At 44.8% G+C, this 15,992-nt stretch overlaps 1 protein-coding gene across 1 annotated transcript; it reads left to right on the top strand.

Moving 5' to 3' along the window:
- Positions 1-3,082: 3,082 nt before the first annotated feature.
- CCIN (calicin) lies at positions 3,083-5,060 on the top strand. Its single transcript, XM_045780213.2, has one exon. The coding sequence runs from the start codon at positions 3,244-3,246 to the stop codon at positions 5,008-5,010; it is 1,767 nt and encodes a 588-aa protein (XP_045636169.1). The 5' UTR covers positions 3,083-3,243; the 3' UTR covers positions 5,011-5,060.
- The last annotated feature ends 10,932 nt before the right edge of the window (positions 5,061-15,992 follow it).

Here is a 15,992-nt window from a genome sequence, read left to right as displayed (position 1 = left end):
TCAAATCTGTATAGTTAAAACATACCCCTCATCTTCAGGGCTTCCCAGCAAAATGATATGTCAACTGATGTTCTCCAGAACGTCATATTAGGGTCCCCTCCCTGACGGAGTCTTCTTAAGCCAAAAATGCTGAATATTAGGGTCCCCTCCCTGAGGGAGTCTTCTTAAGCCAAAAATGCTGAGCTGGGCAGGAAGCGGAGGGTGGGTGGAAGAAAAAGACTGGGCTGAGGCCACACCTGGGCAGCCACCATGAGCAACAGGGACTGAATGACCAGTCAGTGAACTTCCTGGTGGCTCCTAGGGAGACCTTGCACCCAGTACACATACGTAACCAGGTGGTGGCCACTGGCATGCAGCCAGACTTGAGGCTTGGCATCAGTTTTCTCAGTTGGCTGGAGAAAGAAAAAAGCTGACCAGAAGAGCCTTCTAGGCTGAAGAAAAGCCAGGCAACAAAGCCAGTTGAGCAGGTGGGCAATTTTACTTCTTTAATGGATTTCTTAAAGTCGGCAACTCCCACAGTTCAATCAGAGCAGAAGACAAGCCAGATTGCCAGCTCTTTGTAGCCAGAGAACCGAGGAAGGAGTCAGGAACCCCAGCTCCAAGCTCTAGCCCTGTGCTCTCAGAGTCGTGTGCCCTTCCCCATTCTGGGCTGCAGTCTGTCCAGCTGTGCAAGGTCTGGCACATGGAGTTAAGTCTACTGGATCTTCTCAGGTCCATTACTCCCCCATGCCCAAGCCTGAATTTCTCAACTGGAGAGACCTTCCTGCCCTCGTGTTCTGGTGCTTGAAACAAAAGCAAAGGGGCACAGCCACCATCTCCACCAAAATGCCCCAGGATGTGGGGGCAAAGGGGCAGATGAAACACCAGGCCTGACCCCACACATGCTCTACTCTTGGTTGGAATGCCCCAGGAGGCGAGGCCCGCCAGCCTCTCACCAGAGCAGGCCTAGAAGCCAATGGGAATGAAAAAGTGTCTGGTATCAACACCAAGATGTCTCACCTGCACCTGAATTGCTGCCACCTCTCGCGAGATCAGGGCTGGGGAAGCCTTTAGAGCTCAGTTATTCTCACACGGGGAAAACAGAGAAGAACCCACTGAAACCACACAGCTAGTCTGTGGTGGAGATGCTGAAATCTAAGCCTTCTTTTCATGGGGAAAACAGAAGTTCTTAGCCTTGTGCAGAGATCTGTCAAGAGACTGAGTGCCTCTATATCATTCAGGAATCAAGGTGAACAGATGCAGCATTAAAACGGAAGTACTTTTAAATTGTTTTTAAGCTGCCAAATCCCCAAAGAAAAGGCCAGGTCTGAAATGGAAGAATGAAGTACGGAGACGATGAATGATAACGTAAGCCAGGGAGGGAAAGAGCTGGCGGGCTCCCATTCCCCAAGCTCCAGGCGCTGCTCTTCCTGGTAGGGGCGCTAAGGACGACCTCAGGGTCGGGAGTGGGGCTTGGGGCCCAGGTCCTCTCGGTACCATCTGGCCATCGCCGCAAAGGCCTTCGAGTTGAGCCCCTTGCCGGGAGCCCCCCAAGGCTGGTCCGGGGTGGGGCCCCGGGCTCCTCCACTCTCGGCAGCAACCTCCGCCCTCCGTGGGGGCTCCGGCTGACCCTTAGCCCTTCCTTGGCACGGGCAGCGCAAAGCCGCGCCGCGGGCACTCCGGGAGCCCCACGCCCGCCCAGGGGCGGCGGAGTCTGCAGGCACCCCACGCGGCGGGGCGCCCAGGGGTGACGGCCGGAGTCAGAGACCGCTCCTCTGCCGGGCTCAGCACCCCACGTGTAAAGCGGGCACAGACGGCTTTGTGGTGAACGTGGGAGGCCCTGCCACGGGCATTTTAGTGGCCACGGGGCGCCGGGCGCGAGGAATCCCCGCGGCAAGGGGGCCGGGGACGGTGGGCGGGGGCGCTGCAGTCCCCGCGGGGGGCGGGCGCGGCAGGCGAGCGCAGGGGCGCAGTCGCCGGGGCCTCAGCGGCCGGGGATGGCCCGCCAGCTCCACCGCGCGGCCGGACCGGGCTCGCCGAGCCCGCCCAAAGGGGGCGCGGGATTCCGGCGGGATTCCAGACCCCCCACCACCAGCAAACACCAACCAGACGACGACAGGTATTTACGTACGAAGGGAGCAGCCAAGGACACCGGCGCTGGATGAACTAATACGATATCAATAAAGTAACGGCAGCTAACATTTATTGAATTGCTACAAGCCAAACATGGTACTTAACACGCTCTAATCATTTTCTCATTTAAATTCTTAATAATTTTCGAAGCGGGTACTATTACTCCCATCTCACAGATGAGGAAACTGAGGTTTAGAGAGTCTGAGCCACTTGTCCAAGTCGACTCTTGCTGGAGAGAGCTAACCCACCACAGCCCCCAAAGTTGCATGACTACAGACTTGGAAATGTGGAGAGAAGGTCCCAGTTTGCTGTGGAACTGAAATCATCAGGGCTTCAGAGGCCCGCCCAACCCCCAATGTGTGGCTAACTCCTCTGTCCCTGCTCCAACCAGTGGCCTCTCCCTCTCTGTCTATTTTAAAGAAGAATGGTGTCCATGGCTACGAAGGTCAGAAGGCAAAGGACAGAACCTGAAATGCCTCTCTGATGGCTAGGAACCTTGGCAGAAAAAGGTACCTTGAGGCCTGAGAATCAGAGACTGGGGAGAGTTGGGTAGTTAGGAGCTTCCTGGAAAGATGAAGAGTACGGAGCTATAGAAGGCTTGGCTTCCAGGCCTGGTCTGATTCCAGACTGCTCTGTGGTCTTGGGCAAGCCCCTTCTCTTCTCCGGGCCTGTTTCCTTCCTGCACATGAAAGGATTCTTCTAGATCCAAAAATCTCTTTTCTTCCCCTAACTTCCCTTTTTCCCTTCCTATACCACTCCCACCCAGACTGGCTCAGACATTCCAGAATTAGCCTTGAACTGAGTGTTAAAAGCCCCAGGTAAGAGTTCCAACCCATCTCTGAGTTCCTCCTGAGCTCTGGTCCCAGGGCTTTAAGTCCTGGCAGGGTATCTATCTAGCCTTGGCAGGTTGAAGCCATCAGAGGGGAGAAGGGTCCTGTGCCTCTGAGAAAGGCCTCAGGGGCTGGCATTGTGATGACCTCATCCATTCTATGACATCATCCTCTCTCCTCTCCCCCCTCCTCCCTGATCAACTGCTCTGCAAACAACCATCGATCCATATCCCAAAGGCCTGAGAACGTCTGTTCTCCAGCACCTGCTGCTGGTCTTCTGCCTCAGCCAGCAAGAAGCACCATGAAATTGGAATTCACGGAGAAAAACTATAACAGCTTTGTGCTGCAGAATCTGAACAAACAGAGGAAGCGCAAAGAGTACTGGGACATGGCCCTGACTGTGGACCACCATGTCTTCTTTGCGCATCGCAACGTGCTGGCTGCTGTCTCTCCGCTGGTGAAGAGCCTTATCTCCAGCAATGACATGAAGACCACCGATGAGCTCTTTATCACCATCGACCCCAACTACCTGAGCCCGGCCACGGTGGACCAGCTCCTGGACTACTTCTACAGCGGCAAGGTGGTGATCTCGGAGCAGAACGTGGAGGAGCTCCTTCGTGGGGCCCAGTATTTCAACACACCACGCCTTCGAATCCACTGCAATGACTTCCTGATTAAGTCCATCCGCCGTGCGAACTGCTTGCGCTACCTCTTCTTGGCTGAGTTGTTTGAGCTCAAAGAGGTCTCAGACTTGGCCTACTCTGGCATTCGTGACAACTTCCACTACTGGGCCAGTCCTGAGGGCTGTATGCACTTCATGCGCTGTCCACCTGTCATCTTTGGCCGCCTGCTCCGAGACGAAAACTTGCATGTGCTCAATGAGGACCAGGCTCTCAGCGCACTCATCAATTGGGTGTACTTCCGGAAGGATGAGCGGGAGAAGTATTTCAAGAAGTTCTTCAACTACATCAATCTTAATGCTGTCTCCAACAAGACGCTGATGTTTGCCAGCAACAAGTTGATGGGCATGGAGAACAGCTCAGCCCACGCGACCCTGATCGAGAGTGTCCTCGTGGACCGAAAGCAGGAGAGGCCATCCAGCTTGTTGAGCTACCAGCGGAAAGGGGCCCTGCTTGATTCGGTGGTCATCCTTGGTGGCCAAAAGGCCCATGGCAAGTTCAATGATGGAGTGTTTGCCTACATCATCCAGGAGAACCTGTGGTTGAAGCTGTCGGAGATGCCCTATCGGGCGGCAGCACTTAGCGCCACCTCTGCTGGCCGCTACATCTACATCTCTGGTGGCACCACTGAGCAGATTTCGGGGCTGAAGACCGCTTGGCGGTATGACATGGATGACAACTCCTGGACCAAGTTGCCAGACCTGCCAATTGGGCTTGTCTTCCACACCATGGTGACCTGCGGGGGGACAGTGTACTCAGTGGGTGGGAGCATTGCTCCGAGGCGGTATGTCTCCAACATCTATCGCTATGATGAGCGCAAGGAGGCCTGGTGCCTGGCGGGGAAGATGAGCATCCCTATGGATGGCACGGCCGTGATCACCAAGGGTGACCGGAACCTGTACATTGTCACGGGGCGGTGCTTGGTGAAGGGCTATATTTCCCGGGTTGGAGTGGTGGACTGCTTTGACACCAACACTGGGGATGTGGTCCAGTGTATCACCTTCCCCATCGAGTTCAACCACCGGCCCCTGCTCTCTTTCCATCAGGACAACATCCTCTGTGTACACAGCCACCGGCAGAGCGTGGAAATCAACCTGCAGAAGATAAAGGCCAACAAGACGACCACCTCGGTGCCTCTCTTGCCCAACAACTGCCCCTTGGATGTGTCCCATGCTATATGCTCCATTGGAGACAGCAGAGTGTTTGTATGTGGGGGTGTCACCACAGCCAGCGATGTCCAGACAAAGGACTACACCATCAACCCAAACGCCTACTTGTTGGACCAAAAGACAGGCGAGTGGAAGACCCTGGCCCCCCCACCAGAGGCACTGGACTGTCCTGCCTGCTGTCTAGCCAAGCTACCTTGCAAGATTCTTCAAAGGATTTAAACAACTTTTTAAGTGGGAGAATAAGTAAATGCATTATTATTCACAATTTAATGAGAGAGAGAGAGAGGAAGATGGCCTGTTGGTTCCTTCTTAGTGCTGCAGTCTGTTTGGCCCTGAAAGTGGAGATCCTGGGCTAGGGCTGCTCCCAGTGGGTGGAAATTTAGGGTTACTCATCATTGGAGGGATCCAAGCTGAGGTTGGAATGGAGTCCCTGGTGGGTGGGACTGAAGCATCTCTGGGCACTGGCCAAGGTGGTGTCTGGAAAGCCCCCATTCTATCCCCTGTAGTCATCTCACCGGCGTCTGCTAGACTGACAAAGTGTTTGCTTAGAGTTATGAAGCCTCAGGCTTCTCCAACACTCACTCCCCTCGAGTCTGTCCAGAAAGGCAGGGGAGGGCCAATTCCATGTTTGGAACAGGAGACTTATGGGCTGGGGTGGGCGTGGGGGGTGGAGGAAATGGTGGAAAGGCTCAGGGATGGGGATAGCGGGAACAGAGGAGGCAGGGTTACTTGGCTGTTGTATCTGACCATGCAGCTATGGTGCATTTGTGTCTTATTTGTGGGGAAGTTGGGGGGTTACTTACAATTGTTGTCAGTAAGCAAAGTACATCGGGAACTTTCTCCAGGAATACAAGGCCTGAGGGACTGGGAGTGAAAGAGAAATCAGTAAAGGGAGAAAAAAGAAACCTATGCAGTAGTCCCCCCTTATCTGGTTTTGCTTCCTGTGGTCAGCTGTGGTCCAGAAGCAGATGGTCCTGCTTCTGACGTATCCTCAGAAGGCCGGGAGTAGCCCTACACTATGTCACAACGTCGTTCACTCCACTTCATCTCATCACGTTGGCCTGTTACCATCTCACATCGTTACAAGAAGGGTGAGCACAGCACAATAAGATATTTTGAGAGAAAGAGAGACCACATTCACATAACTTTTATTACAGTATATTGTTAAAATTGTTCTATTATTCATTATTCTTGTTAATCTCTCACTGTGCCTAATTTATAATTAAACTTTATCATAGGTACGTGTGTATAGGAAAAAACGTAGTATATAGAGGGTTCAGTACGGTCTGCAGTTTCAGGCATGCACTAGGGGTCTTGGAACAGATCCCCTGCAGATAAGCGGGGACTACTGTATCTCTGTTGGGGAGAACCTTGGGGGTGAGGCGAGAGGACAGGATGAGAGAGACAGGATGGTGCAGCAGCTAGGAGCCTGGCCATTGGGGCCAATTGGCCTGATTTAAATACCAGTTCCCACCACCTGCTGGGTAATCCTGGCCAAACTGCTTCACATCTCTGCGCCTTGTTTCCTTATCTGCAAAAGAGAGTGAGAGTGCCTATCTCCCAGGGCGATGTGACGTTTAAATGAGTTAATACATGCGCAATACCTCCGACAGTCCCTACCATTTATTAAGGTGCTACGGGAGGACATGGTTTTAAAGGAAAACAAAAACAGGAGCGTGGCAAGGGTCCAGGTTCTTGAGCCTTTAGATCAAGTAAGTTCCACTAAAATGCTCTTTGAGATTTCCTCCCTCAAAGCCTCGTGAGCTTTCCTCAATTCTAACTATCTCTGTTTCCCTTTCATTCAGGAGGGTGCTAATACCTAATCCTCAACAACTGAGAAGAAAATGACCAAGGTCCTAATAACCATATATGATCTGCGTTTGTCCACTCACGCCTTCATGAACAGAATTCTTCATCTGCTCATCGATTCACACAGACACACACACACACACACCCCGTTCCCTGAGGCCTCTCTGTGCAGGTCCTTGTCCCAGGTGTTGGGGCCACAGGCATGACACAGACAGTCCCTGTCCCAGTAAGGGAGTATCTAGAGCAGTGCTGTGCAATAGGAATATAATGCAAGCCACGTGTGTAATTTAAATTTTTCTAGAAGCTCCACTACAAAAGTAAAAACAGGTGAAGTTAATTTTAATAATATATTTTATTTAACCCAATAGATCCAAATATTCTTTAAATAAATAATCAGTGTACACATTTATTAATGAGATAGTTAACGTTCTTTTTTTTCATATGAAGTCTTTGGAATCGTGTATATATCTTACCCTTACGGCACAAATGAATTCGGACTAACCAATGCGAAAGGCCCCAGAGGCTAGCGGCCACTGTACGGGATGGTGCACTATCTTTCTCTCTTCTTCAATGCCGGGCAGCCCCCCAGCTCTGCTGACCTCACTGCCGTCCTCCGGCTGGAAGGACAAAAGGGTCTTACAGATCCACTGCAACTCAGCCCAGCTGCCCTCACCCCCACCCCACCCCACAAGGGTTATCTGACTCCAGACGCCGCTCTCTGCAGCTGATTCTCTAGCCCTCTCTGGTGTCCTGAGGCCCCACTCTTCTCTCCTCTTTCTCAACTGCCTACTTCTCATTCTGCCACCAGATCTCCAGAGAAAGAGAGGTCAAATGATCTGAGCTCCACGAACAATCCCACACCGGCCAAAACTCTCTCCAGAATGTCTGCAGCTTTCCTGCCTCTCAGAGGAAGCGGTGTCCTTCGACGATTCGACAGTGATCCCCCTCCCCTGGCTCTCCATTTTGTCACCTCACAGCTTCTCAGGACCCTCAATTCCTTCTCTCGTTCATCCCCTTCCTGATTTTTTCTCTTTATTCCATAAATATTCTCCAGTCTCTCTTTTTCTGGAAACAAATCCTCATCAACTCTGAGGCCCACCTCTCACTCTCTGCCCATCTTTCTCCTCAGCTGAGCGTCCTCAATGTCTCTGCTCTCTGGCTCCATCTCTCATTTCCAGATCAATCTATAAACGACTCAGTCTGTCTTCTGTTCCTACCATACTATCAAACTGTCTCCTGACAGCATTGTCTTCTTTGTCCTTTTCTCCATCGATTCTTTCCCTTACAGTACTGGACAGTGTTGACCTCTCCCGCCTGCGGCAGAATCACTAAAAGGGAGATCTTTGGCATGGTAGGATTATAATTTGATATATTAACTCATGTTATCCTTCCTTCCTCCTCTTCCTTCCTTCCTAAGCTCTTCCCACATTAAAATTAGACCATGAGGCTGAAACATTCGAGGCTACCAGCTTGAGGAGGCTGGCAGAGCCGAAGGCGGGACTCAGAGTCAAAATCTTGGCTTTAGCTGCAAGAGAAGCTTTAGAGTTTCATAGCAGAGATTGTGGTCTTGAAAGACAAGGCTTTTGAACTACAACTCAGGTCTTCAAACTCAGGAACGTGAAGTCTTCCCAAGGGAGATTCAGACATGCACAGTTTTTAGGGCATCAGTTTCCAGATCTTCAACTTTTTTCCTAAAATCAATCTACGTGAGAATACACCTGTGGTCATTTCCTTCTAGCTCTCTTTTCCCACCTTCCCTTTCAAAATTATTCTTCAAACACCTTACACACACACACACACACACACACACACACACGCACACACAGCAACCTTTACCCATTCCACATCTCCCTAGGAGGTACCGTCTCAGGATGTCAGTGAAGCCTCCTTTCATCAAGACACCAATACGCAAAGAAGAGTTTGTTGTATTTTTCTGTCTTATTTATACAGTATTTCTGTTAAGGTGTAAGTCTGGTGTTAAAAACTGGGGTACTTTGGTCCAAGTTAGTCTGGAAATATCAAGTAGCACGATGGAGTGAGGACATATTTTGAAAAGCTTTATTGAGGTATAATTCACCTACCATACAAGTCAATGGCTCTTAGTACATTCACAGAGTTGTACGACCATTATCACAATCAATTTTATAACATTCTCATTACCCCAGAAAGAAACCTTGAACTCGTGAGTTGTCACTCTCTAACTCCCTTATCTTCGCAGCCGTAGGCAACCACTGGTCTGCTTTCTGTCTGTGGATTAGCCTCCAAGACATTTCATAGGAACGCAATCCTACAACGTGACTGTGGAACTGGCTTCTTTCACCTAGCGTAGTATTTGCAAGGTTCACCTAGGGCGTAGCATATGCCAGTACTTCATTCCTTTTTGTGGCTGAATAATATTCTACTGTATGAATATACCACATGTTATTAATGCATTTATCAGTTAACTGATGGACGTCTGGGTCGTTTCCACTTCCTAGCTGGTATGAATAATGCTCTATGAACATTCGCGTACCACATTTTGTGTTCACATGTGTCTTCATTTCTGTTGGGTATATACCTCTGTGTAGAGTTGTCGGATCCTGTGGTAACTCTCTGTTTAATGATTTCAGAAGCTGTCAGACTGTTTTCCAAGCAGATGCATCATTTCCCATCCCCACCTACAACGTATAGCAGTTTCAACTTCTCCACGTCCTTGTCAACACTTCTTATTACCTGTCTTTCCAAATACAGTCATCCTACTGGGAGCAAAGTGGCGTCTCATTGTGGTTTTGATTTACATTTCCCTGACGCCTAATGATAGCGAGCATCTTTCCATGGGCTTAATTTATGACAGTTGTTTAATAACCTTGCCGCTTCCGCACTCAGCTGTTGTCAGAGAAAGCGTTCTTCCTGAGGAAGGGCTCTGTGAGGACAAAAGAAGACAGTTGATAATTTCATTCTGGCCACAGAATCCTGGCAAGTCCGTGCTTTCCTACCTACCCATTTATTTTCGAATTAGAATAGTCAAGATTTGTTAAAAGTACTTTAGAAAATACCCGGGACCAAGCATGCCCGCTCTGCATTTTCACCTTTCTCATTAGTGAGAAGCAGCTCCGTTATCCCGTGTCTAGTTGCATATTTTACACCATTTAAAGGATGACGTAAAACATTCCACATTTACTTCCAAAAGATCAGTGTTAAATCTTTGAACAAAAGTCAATATATCACAGGTAAGTTAGAATGCTTATTGAGAAAGGTAAGAAACATGCTAAATAAACCCTTTTGGTTGTGAATACAACACACAAAAGCAATGATACATAACTAAGTAGTTTAACAAATTACTATAAGTATTCGAAGTATCCATGTAACCACTATTTAGCACAAGAAATAGAGCGCTGCCAAGACCTCAGAGGCTACATGGCTGCCTTCCCAGTTATAATCTCTTCTCTCCCCTCTGGCCATTATGATCATGTGTTCCCAACTCTTCTGTATGGTTTTCTTATCTAAATAGACATTTCTCATGTATAGATAAATTCAGCCTGTTTTCGAACTTCACAAGAAAGTTGGACGGTATGAATTATCTTGCACCTGGCTTCTTTTGCTCAAATTACATTTTATAATTTATCCATGTTGGTGTATGTCGGTTTAGTTCCACCCATTTCACATCTGTATAAAATTCTGTCCTATGAATATGTCATTTTCCTTATCAAGTCTCTTGTTGATGGACATCTGGGTTGTTTGCAGTTTGGGTTATTAAAAACATCGCTGTTCTTGTGAGCGTATCTTGGTGCACATGTATCAAGTTTGTCTAGGGCGCATACCTAGTAGTGGAGTTGCTGTCTTATTTGTAAGATAATTTGCAAATAATTTTTGCAAAGTGATTGTTAATTAACATTGCCATTAGCAGTATATGGGAAGTTCTGTTGTTTTAGCCACTTGCCAATACTTGGTGTTGTCAGACTTTTAAATTATAGCCAATTGAGTATTAAGTGGTATCTCAATGTGTTTGTCTTTTTTAAAATATTTTATTTATTTATTTGTCAGAGAGATAGCAAGCACAAGCAGGGGGAGCAGCAGAGAGAGAAGCAGGCTCCCCACTGAGCAAGGAGCCCGATGCAGGGCTCGATCCCAGCACCCTGGGATCATGACCTGAGCCGAATGCAGATGCTTAACTGACTGAGCCACCCAGGCGCCCCTCAATGTGTTCTTGTTGTTGTTATTGTTGTTTTAAGATTTATTTATTTATTTTAGAGCGCGAGGGAGTTGGGGGTGGGGCAGAGGGACAGAATCTTCAAGCAGACTCCCTGCTGAGTGTGGAGCCTGACATGGGGCTCAGTCCCATGACCCATGAGATCATGACCTGAGCCAAAGTCACGAGTGGGTGCTTAACTGATAGCCACCCTGGGATCCCTGGAATTCTTAATATTTTCTGGATATGAGTCCTTTATCAGTTACATATGTGGTAAATTTCTTCTTCCCCTCTGTGGCTTGTCTCTTCACTCTTAATGGTATATTTTAATTGTAATTAGTCTGATTTGTCTTTTCCTTTTTGGTTACTGCTCTTTGATACTTGAAGAAAACATTCTCTACCCTGGGGTCACAAAGTTCCCATATGGATGTATAACTGTCCAATTTTCCACTTCTCTGCAGGGCTGCCTTTGTTGTAAATCACATGTCCCTAAACAGAAATGTGTTTATGAGCTCTCTTAGTTCACTGGTCCGTTTTTCTGATCTTATGCCAATACCGCAGTCAGCAGTTACTGACATTACCAAAGCTTTCTCACATCCTACACAGTTTAGATTAGTAGAATTAGACCATCAAGATCCACAGAAAACCTGTTGGGATTTTGGTTGTGATTGTGCTAAATTTATAGATCATTTTAGGGAAATTTGGTATATTTACAATATCAATTTTTGAAATTCATGAACGTGGTCTATCTCTCCACTTAGGAGAGTCTTCTTTAATTTTTCTTAAAGTTTTATACTTTACTTTGTAGAGGTCTCACTTTTGTTAGATTTATTCCTAGGTACTTGACATTTAAAAATTTGTACACACACGTAAGTGTACTTTATAGTATCCTTTAAAAAATTCATTTCCTCTTTTTATAGTTGGTATTTAGAAATATACCTGGTTTTTGTATGTTGATTTGTATTTAGCAAATTGTAGGACATCTTTACGTATTCTGGATGTGAGCCCTTTATCAGTTATACATGTGGTAAATATTTTCTCTCCACTAATATGAATCATAGCTGGGAATGTAAAAAGCAAAACTACAAAACTTTTAGAGGAAAACATAGAAAATATTTGTAACCTGGAGTTAAGCAAAGATTTCTTAGATGTGACATCCAAAGCATGATCCATTTTAAAAATTGATGAATTGGACCTCATCAAAATGAAAAACTTTTGGGGCGCCTGGGTGGCTCAGTCAGTTAAATGTCTGCCCAGCTCAGGTCATGATCCCAGGGTCCTGGGATTGAGCCCCACCTCTGCTCCTTGCTCAGCGGGGAGGCTGCTTCTCCCTCTCCCTCTCCCTCTGCCTTCCGCTCTCCCTGCTTCTACGTGCTCTCTCTCGCTCTCCCTCTGTCAAATAGTTAAATAAAATCTTAAGGGAAAAAAAAAAAAGAATAACTTTTGCTCTGGGAAAGATACTGCTAAGAGCATGAAAAGACAAGCCACATATTGAAGAAAATATCTGCAAATCACCTATCTGGCAAAGGACTTGTATCCAGAATATGTAAATAATTTTTAAATAATTTATTTGTAGATATTTCTATACTTTCCAAATACACAATTATATTACGTATAATGACTTTCTATTTCTTTAAGGAAATTTCCTTTATTCCAAGTTTGCTAAGAGTTTTTATTGTGATAGTGAATGTTATCAAATTTTTTTTTTTTGCATCTAGTGAAATGAGCCCAAGTTTTCACCTTTAATCTATTAATTAGGACAAGTCACTTTTATTAATCTGTTAATGCAAAAACATTCATTGCTGGTATAAACTTGGCTATGACATATAACATAGTTTTATATAAAATACTGTATATTTTTATATAATTACTGGACTTAGTAACTATAGAATTCCTTCTATATATTGCTGGATTTCATTTGCTATATAGACATTTTTATTTTACTTGTAAAATTATCATTGGAGGCTATCATAAATGGTATTCTAAAAATTGTAGTTTCTAGCCACACATTGCTAGTATAGAGAAATATGATGGATTTTTGTGTGCTCACGACGTGTCTTGCAACTTGGCTAAACTCACTTATTAATTTTTGGAGTTTTTTGGGTAGATTTCTTGAAGTTTTCTAGGTAGACAGTCATGTTATCTGTAAATAAGGACAACTTTATTTCTTCCTCTTGCAATCTATATACCTTTTTTAAATTAAGTGTTTAATTTTTTAAAAAAATTTTTAAAGATTTTATTTATTTGACAGAGAGAGAGCATAGGCAAGGGGAGCGGCAGGCAGAGGGAGAGGGAGAAGCAGGCCCCCCATGGAGCAGGGAGCCCAATGCGGGGCTCGATCCCAGGACCCTGGGATCATGACCTGAGCTGAAGGCAGTTAACCAACTGAGCCATCTGAATTTTTAACTTTAATTCCAGGGTAGTTTAACACACAGAGTTTTATTAGTATCAGGTGTACAATATTGTGATTCAACAATTCTTTTTTTTCCTATTTTTTATTATGTTCAATTAGCCAACATACAGTACATCATTAGTTTTTGATGTAGTATTCAATGATTCATTAGTTGTGCATAACGCCCAGTGCTCATCACCACATGTGCCCTCCTTAATACCCATCACCCGGCTACCCCATCCTCTCACCCCCCCCCCTTCTGTAACCCTCAGCTTGTTTCCCGGAGTCCAGCATCTCTCATGGTTTGTCTCCCTCTCTGACTTCTTCCCATTCAGTTTTCCCTCCCTTCCCCTATGGTCTTCCATGCTATTCCTTATGTTCCACATATGAGTGAAACCATATGATAATTGTCTTTCTCTGCTTGACTTATTTCACTTAGCACAATCCCCTCCAGTTCCATCCATGTCGATGCAAACGGTGGGTATTCATCCTTTCTCAGTAATATTCCATTGTATATATGAACCACAACTTCTTTATCCGTTCATTTGTTCTATGCATTACTCAGTGCTCATGATGGTAAGTGGATTCTTTAATCCCTTTCACCTATTTTACCCACCCCCCACACCACCTCCTCTCCAATATGCTTTTTATTTCTTTTCCTTATCTTACTATATTGGTTAGGACTGCCAATGCAGTACTGAATAGGAGTGAGGAGGGAATATCCTTGACTAGTCACTGATCCTAGGGGAAGAGCATTCAATTCTCACCATTAATATGTCAAATTTATCATTAACATGATAGGTTTTGCATAGATGAGACTTTATAATAAGTAGGTCTTGAATTTGTCAATTCTTTGTGTGAATTATGTGATTTTTCTTCATTAGACTGTGAATGTGGTGGATTACATTGATTTGTTTTTCAAATATCGAACCAGCTTTGCATCCTGGGATAAACTCCCTTTTGTCCATATACTCCATATACTGTTCTTTCTATATGTTGATGGATTCAATTTGCTAATACAGATCTTTCTCAACTTACAATGGGGTTATGTCCTGATCAACCCATTGTAAGTTGACAATATCCAAGTCAAAAATACATTTAATACACCTAACCTACCAAACATCGTAGTTTAGCCTGGCCTACCTAAAACATGCTCACTCACGTTAGCCAAGTTGGAAAAAGTCATCTAACGCAGAGCCTATTTTGTAATGAACTGTTGAGTATCTCGTGTAATTTATCGAATACTGAAAGCGAGAAGCAGAGTGGTTGTATGGGTACAGAATGGTTCTAAGTGTATCAGTGGTTTACTCTTGTGATCTGCAGCTACAACCATGAAGGAATATTGTACCATGTATCACTAGCCTGGGAAAAGATCAAAACACAAAAATCAAACAGTTTCTACTGAATGAGTATTGCTTTTGCAACATTATAAAGTTGAAAAATCACACAGGGAACCATCATTAAGTTGGGGACTGTATTCTATGTTCTTAGGGGATATTGAGCTGTAGTTTTCTTTTTCGGTACTCCCATTGTCTAGTTTCAGTACCAGAGTAATGCTTGCTTCATCAAATGAGTGGGAAGTGTTCCCTTCTCTCTGTCTCTGTCTCTCTCTCTCTTTTTTCAGGAGATACTGCTTAGAATTGGTGTTACTTCCTTAAATATTTGGTAGAACTGGCTGACAGTACTATCTAGTCCTGGAGTTTTGTTTTGTTTTGCTTTTGTTGCTGTTGTTGTTGGTGGTGGTTTTTTCTTTTGTTTTGTTCCGTTTGTTTGTCTGCATGGGGAAAGAGGTTTTTAACTGCAAACTTGATTTTTTAGTCATAGGGCTATTCAGATTATCCATTTCACCTTTGGTAAATTTTGGTAGTTTGTCGCTTTCAGGAATTTGTCCATTTCACTTACATTGTCAAATTTATGTGCACAGAGTGGTTCGTAATATTCTCTTATCATCCTTTTAATGTTGCAGAGTACTTCATGATGCCAGTAATTTGTGTCTTCTCTTCAGTCTTGCTAGAGATTTATTTTATTGATTTTTTTCAAAGAACCAGCTTTTGAGTTCATTAATTTTCTCTACTTCTCTGTTTTCAGTTTTATGGATTTTTGCTCTTTACTATTTCTTTCCTTCTGCTTGCTTTGGGTTTGTTTTGCTCTATTTCCAGTTTCTTAAGGTAGAAGCTTATTTACTCGAGACCTTTCTTCTTTTCTAATACTAGCATTTACTACTATAAATTTTCCTGTAAAAACGACTTTAACTACATCCCACAAACTTTATATTTGTATTTTCATTCATTCGGTTAAAAATATTTTTCTAATTTCCCTAAAGACCTGACTCATGGATTATTTAGAAGTGTTTTGTTTAATTTCCAAAGTTTTGGAATTTTCTTTACAGCTTTCTGTTTATCATATCTGCTTTAATTCCATTATGGTCAGAGAGCATACAGTATTTTTTCCCAGTTCTTTTATTCTTGTTGAGTTTTGTTTTATGACACCAGATATTGTTTGTCTTGATGAATGTCCCATGTGCACTTGGAAGAAAATGTGTATTTAGTTATTATTGAACAGAGTGTCCTGTAAATGTCAATTAGCTCCACTTGGTTGGCGGTGTTGTTCAGTCCTTATATATCCTTGTTGGTTTTCTTTCTACTAGGTCTATAGATTTTTGTGAGTGTTGAAGTCCCCAACTATAATTGTGTATTTGTGTTTCTCCTTTTTGTTCTGTCAGTTTTTGCGTCATGTATTTTGAAGTAATTGTTCTTACTTACATACACATTTCGGATTTTAATGTTTTCTTGGTGACTTGACCCCTTTATCACTAGGTAATATATGCCTTTA

This window comes from Ursus americanus, chromosome 18, assembly GCF_024610735.1.
Source record: "Ursus americanus isolate L20-20 chromosome 18, mUrsAme1.1.p, whole genome shotgun sequence".
Lineage (NCBI taxonomy): Eukaryota > Metazoa > Chordata > Mammalia > Carnivora > Ursidae > Ursus > Ursus americanus.
Note: the sequence above shows the minus strand (reverse complement) of the source record. Positions and strands in the feature narration are given on the sequence as shown.

What these genes read in the sequence shown, in the direction of transcription:
- CCIN (XM_045780213.2), top strand. Translation starts at nt 3,244, where the DNA reads ATGAAATTGGAATTCACGGAGAAAAACTATAACAGCTTTGTGCTGCAG.